Below are 6550 nucleotides of genomic sequence, written 5' to 3' on the forward strand. Positions count from 1 at the left end.
ACTAACTTGCTTCCATGTCCTCCGAATCCATTTACAATACTTTGATCGTCTCACTAAACGTTAGATCGCAAGACAGAGACACAAAGAGGCATATATATATATATCAATATATCAACTTCTCTCTCTCTCTCGGTGTACATACATACATACGCATATGTAGATATATATATATATATATATATATATATATATATATATATATAGAGAGAGAGAGAGAGAGAGAGAGAGAGAGAGAGAGAGAGAGAGAGAGAGTGAAGTTGATTTTAACAATTCTGATTTATCGTGCAGGTACCAAACGGCATGAGATACCAGGTCTTTTTACTTGTAGTGCTTGGGTTGCTCAGCACTTTTCCAGTACCCAGCTTCTTTCACGGAAGATTGATAATCCCAGGACTATCAGGGCTACAAACCGGATATGGATCTATTTTTGGAATTCTTGGTGTTTATTCTCTCGCTAAATACGTACATATTTGACATCTATTCTGTTTAACTGTCATCTTTCTGTTAATATGTCGGTCTGTGTGTTTCTGCATTCATATATGCCTATGTATGTATGCATGTATGTGTGTATCTATGTATGTATGTATGTATGTATGTATGTATGTATGTATGTATGTATGTATGTATGTATGTATGCATGTATGTATGCATGTATGCGTGCATGTATGTATGTATGTATGTATGTATGTATGTATGTATGTATGTATGTATTGCTAATATAAACCCCTTGCTAAACGACAAACCAGAATAAAAAATATTTGCATTACACTATGAATACCGAAGCTATATAGAAAACATACAAAAATAAACGTGGCAGTACAATAGCTATAACTTATACACTAGACATTAATAATTAACACAGCTCTACAGCTGAAGATATCCAGTCCTTAAGGTAGACCGCTCACTGACAAGACGTTCCGTAATGTGTATATTTAATCTTATTGTGAGGCATTTATACACAGACGAAGTTATCGTACATTGTGCGCTGAAAACATTCAGCTTTTCCCATTTAAAGCACTTTGCACATGCGGCATATCATGAACCGAACTAACTATTTTGAAATATTGTGCAATATACATAAGTCAACCTCGGGTATCGTAGTATACACAAAACGAAACCCGAGTAGATATATTGAATAAATGAAAGGATTTATACAATACCGTGACGGTATGCATGTATGTATGTATGTATGTATGTATGTATGTATGTATGTATGTATGTATGTATGTATGTATGCATGCATGTACGTATGTATGTATAGCTCTTAGAGCAATAAAGAAGTACTTTTAATGATGCATTGGCTAGTTCATTGCTATATGTTGATTTTATGTCGGTGTTCTTAAGTTTAATAAAGTTTGGATAAATTCTGATAAAATAACGTTTTCTTTTTCAGTTTGATTTGTTTTGACCAACGCCTCGATGGAAATTATGTATTGATTATTTCGTCTAAAACAAGATCATGCTAAAGTCATTGTCTAAAAATTCTCTTTGATAATCTCGTCGTTGTCTCTTGATGTACTTCTTGTTTCTTTTGACAGAGACACACATTTGACATGCATATGTTCTTCATAATCCATTTTCGTTATGATTAATTAGTTGATGGATGAGAAACCAAATGAAGTTAATCAGATTCTGCTTACATAATAATTTATTGTTGGCTAGGTTATTTTCTTATTTCTTTACTTTTCATGACATGTGTTATTTTTAACATATTGTTAAATATTTGCAAAATTTGCTTTTATTTCAGGCTTCGCCATCCTTGTTTTAGGAATCTTGCCAGAACTTCTTCGGCTTAGAAATGTTACACCTACAACGCCTACAACGCCTACAACGCCTACAACAGCGCCTACAACAACGTCTACAACGCCACTCCCAGGTGACCCTCGTATCGTCTCTTATTCCATATCTCTTTAACGACCTTGCATTCGCAGACAATGCACACGTGCTCAGTATATATCAACTGTACACAAATTTCTCTATTGTTATGGTAGAAGTCGTATTAGGAGAGGGAATAGGTTTTTAAATCCAACATTAAACATAATTTTTCCTTACGTACATCAGTTAATAAACTTTATCAATAACGTTGGAATCACACAAAATGAGTCAATGTCTCCATGTAATAGGCATATTTTGCAAACACAAATATGCGCAAAGATATAGTGGCAACATCTATTTGCAGATCCCATACAAGGATGAGTGAGAATATAAAATGGCATTATATCTTGAGAAATAATGGTACTATTACAGGTTAAGCAAATTTTAACTCGTCCCGTGGTGTAATTAAAATTCGAGTTTCCACACACATTGCCTTAACTGTATTGCCCAATCACCATACCATCTCGACTAGGCAAAAAACCTCAAACACAACCTAAGGATCCAGTCCATTGGTATAGGCACTCTTGTTGAGGTGACATACTTTATATATATTGATGGAAGTTAATAACTGTGTTGCTACGCGAATGGTTATGATCTAGCAATGCTAAATAAAAATATTTAGCAGATACTATAGAATTATTATTAAACGTTCAAACGCTGAACCATCCGATTTCCTGATCTAGCTTGCTCTGAAAATCATTTCAAATTCCAGATATTTACAATATTCTCGGCAAACAATTGATAAAAACAGCGATGTTTTTGCAAATGTGGAGAGTATCATATCTTAGATCTGTAGTTAAAACCTGTAACACATTTTACAGAGTTTATCTGATCCTTGATCTGATTGTTTTATGAAACTTTTCCTCAAGAATAATTCTAATGTGTGGTCGTAAAAGCAACTTCACGGAAAACGCATTACAAATTCTTACTGTTCATAATTATTTATCTTACTCTATATTTGTATGTGTTTATGTTTTTATTTTGGGTCTCTTTGTGATCTATTTTATTAAAAGTTTAATATTATGATATTTCTCTTTGCAACGAAATTTGTTTTTAACTCAACTATTTTGATGTAAAATCCAGTTTTTAATCTGTCCTATTTGTTAAGGTGAAACACTACGTTGTTACGTTCACGTTTGTTTCTTGCGTTCAATAAATTCGTAGTGTTAATTGTTACGTTCATATACACACTTTTTCACTCTCCTTAGGTTTGCGGATTTGGTGTAAATAACCTTTATGCCACTTTTTAAGAGCTTATTTAGTCTGGTATGTAAAGAACTACGTTACTAATTCTCGTGTCTATTGCGTAATTTTTTTTTGTGTTCATATTTAAGGATATAGACAGTAAATCATACACATTAATAATTCATAATAATTCATGAATGCCTACCATAAATTAATTTAGACTTAATATCATTCCTTCCATGCCAGCATTGTTGGAAGATTCTAGGTTGTATATTTAATGAAATAAGCAAAACGTGGCACATCACTTTACCACCAGTAGTCACAGAAGTTCCAGAGCATCTTCGATCTTGTACAAAGTGTTGTATCCTCCAGAATACTTTTTCAGTTTTGCACATTATAGAGCTTCAATTGACAGAACAACTTCTGTGTTTAGCACGCGAATAAAGTCTACTTGAAAGACATGAAGTACTGAATTCTGGTATGGAAATAATATTTTGACGGTCCAGTCTTATCTTCAATGTCGAACAGATTTGAGTAATGTAATTAATGACGTATGTTTTTTAAACACAAATGATCTTAAGATACAATAGCAGACAATGTGCCCTAGTCTTACATGGAAACTCAAGTATATGCACAAATTGGTAACTGAATGGCAAATAGATTTAGAAAGACAAATATATTCTACGCAATAAATGACCATTCGTCAGAAAACCTGTTACATTTCTGTATATCCTTATACTTTAACATTCATAGATCAGTATCGTGTGACCATTTATATCCAATCAAAGCGTTGAAAACGCGGTCAATTCATTAAAATTGGAATTATTAAAAATAGCTTTTAAAATAAAAACAAGTGTCTATATCATACATCTATGTTGGAAAAGCTGGTGATGCAAATATAAGCCAACTTATAATAGCATAATTACTTTAAAAATGCAAAAGATTATGAAATTGTAACACAAATACATTGATAAAAGAGATTAAATTAATGAGGTTACAAGCAGATACAAAAGATTCACTTTTGTTTTGCGTGATTGGTTGAGATAGGTTTGTATTTTTATTATCTACCTATGCAACATTTTTCTCCAGGATGTCCATCAAATTATTCCTTGTACTCAACCGCGTGTGGTCGATTCTGTTATCGATACGAGTCTTCAAACTGTACATCCTGGTCTGCTGCACGCACAGTCTGCCAAGCGGAAGGAGGTGACCTTTGGGCGCCCATCGAGTGCTACTACCAGTTTTTCAGGGAACAAGCGCAACAAAATGAGGGTAAAATGATCATATAGCATTTTCATTGTTAACAAGGTAGTTCTGATTTTATTAGATTGAGTCACGAGATTTACGTTTGCTTTACTCGCGTTGTTATAAAGAAATCAAATCACAAAAGACAACGGACCAGGACTAGCATGCCATCACTAGGGCAATGGAGTTTTCTCCTCCTAGACAATTAGTAACTCAGGACTGTGGTGTAATAGTACAACCTGCAATTGTTACCTGTCAGTGACAAATGCGTGTAATAGTGGTTCGAATGACCATACGTTAATCTTCTCCACCTTGTAACCTATTGAAGTAGTATCATTTATTAGCAACAGAATCAACAGGTACGTGAATACTAAACCTCAGTAAAGTAAGGAAAATGTATCTCAAACTTCTAACACTAAAAGAGAAGAACAGACCACGGTAAGGAAGGCCAAATTATATACAAACCATCTAGAATTAGCAGATTATACAAAAAAAGCGAAAAACAAAACGTACGGTTGGACAGCTATTGTTAAGATTGGCCATCTAAAAGTTATAGAAAGTGCTTATCTGAAATGTTTTGGGAGTAAACCTCATCTACTTGGTATGTACAGTAATTCTAGTCGAACAATTCGTTTTCTTGTATCATTTCGTTAATCCGTTTACCTTGACCATAGGGTATGTTGTGTGTATTTATTACGTATTCAAAATAAAATTGATGAGAGATTGACCTCAATAACGGTAAAGCGAATACGTTTAAGGAAAAAACACTGTTTATGAGTAACCTCATGCAGCTAGAGATATAAACGATATTTTGAATATTTGTATTTTTTGTTGGCTTAGTCTTTACTCCCGTCAGTGAGTTCGCAATGTGATGCCAAAAAGAACTCCGGAAAAACATTTCCATTTAGTTGAAACGTTTCATTCTCGTAATTTACCTGTACAAAAGTTTAGTTATTAGGTATAATATAAAGATATTGAAAAGACAGAACGTACAATGAATATTTCTCGTTTTCAGGAAGTTGCCCTGAATATTTCTGGATAGGGGGTAGTACAATAACTCCTGGGTCCAACTATGTAACAGTGAGAGGTGATCCAATTTCAAACATGTTCTCCTTTTGGAATCCTGGTCAACCTGACGGTTCTGGCGGAATAGAGAGTTGTTTAGAAATGGGGAAAGAGTATAACTATCTGATGAACGACTTTGCCTGTGGCTCTGAAGAAGGTTTTATTTGTCAAATATTGATATAACTGAAGGAAGTGTGGGAAACATATCGATACATTTTTGAGAAAAATGTGACGAATAAAAACATAATTCTACTTTGATATTTTTCGTTGTAAACGGAATGATGTGTATTCATAGTTATGTGTGAATCGTATGCTCTTATAAAGAAATATATATATACACAGAAACAAATCAGATATTCGTTTAGATATCAGGAAAGTTGTTAGTTATCTTATGAACGACATTCTCTCCAGCGATACTCAATAACTGTAGGAACTGTGGGAAACAGATCGATACAAGTTTATAAGAGAAATATGAAGAATATAAAGAATCAATTTACTTTCACGGCTTTTGTTGTAAATGTGTGAATTTCGTGTACAAATACAGAAATATATACATGTATGGATGTGAATATGTATTCTTGGATGGATCGATGGATCTATCAATGGATAAATATATTAATGGACCGAGAAACGTGAAATAAAGAAATGGACGTTAAGATATGCATGGGTGTATATAAGTATGGATATATGAATGGATTATAAGCTGTTTGCATTTAAAAGTCTGTCAGCAATATCTATAATATGAGCTTGTCTTTAATGACCGCAAATGACCTCTGGGAAAAAGAAATCACACGGAGAACTTCTACTTAGTAGCCACAGTTATCATCTGATCTTTATAGCTTCATTTAAAGGTATTCCGACCACATCATGACCTCGCATTTTGAGTTGCCTGTGCAGATACCATGCAAACACAAGCAAACCAGTTTGAATAGTGGATGCATGTACTATTTGTTTCCATTGATAAATAATAAAAATCATCTTAATTGTTTCCTGTATCAAGTATTCACTTTTCAAGTAGGTCAAAATCATTTGTAGAAATGGTAAAAATGAGGACGTTGATTTTTATGATATCAACAATCTGATAATATCCGACATATTAAAAACTAAATTTATTCTGGTTCACAGTTAACAGTTGTTAAAAGTGTGGCCCAATAAATATAATAATCCGTGAAAAAATATG

General features: G+C 33.5%; 1 protein-coding gene across 1 annotated transcript; it reads left to right on the forward strand.

The window, feature by feature from the left end:
* Positions 1-293: 293 nt before the first annotated feature.
* LOC149777659 (ladderlectin-like) lies at positions 294-6258 on the forward strand. The gene is made up of 4 exons (XM_089938223.1): positions 294-439; positions 1748-1876; positions 4150-4332; positions 5321-6258. Exons 1-4 carry the CDS (start codon positions 301-303, stop codon positions 5551-5553), a joined length of 684 nt encoding a protein of 227 aa, XP_089794349.1. The 5' UTR covers positions 294-300; the 3' UTR covers positions 5554-6258.
* The last annotated feature ends 292 nt before the right edge of the window (positions 6259-6550 follow it).

This window comes from Sinohyriopsis cumingii, chromosome 17 (genome assembly GCF_028554795.1).
Source record: "Sinohyriopsis cumingii isolate HCF-2022 chromosome 17, ASM2855479v2, whole genome shotgun sequence".
Lineage (NCBI taxonomy): Eukaryota > Metazoa > Mollusca > Bivalvia > Unionida > Unionidae > Sinohyriopsis > Sinohyriopsis cumingii.

Coding starts and splice junctions, on each gene's coding strand:
- LOC149777659 (XM_089938223.1), top strand. CDS start 301: ATGAGATACCAGGTCTTTTTACTTGTAGTGCTTGGGTTGCTCAGCACT. Junction 440..1,747: donor ATCTATTTTTGGAATTCTTG/GTGTTTATTCTC, acceptor CTTTTATTTCAG/GCTTCGCCATCCTTGTTTTA. Junction 1,877..4,149: donor GTCTACAACGCCACTCCCAG/GTGACCCTCGTA, acceptor ATTTTTCTCCAG/GATGTCCATCAAATTATTCC.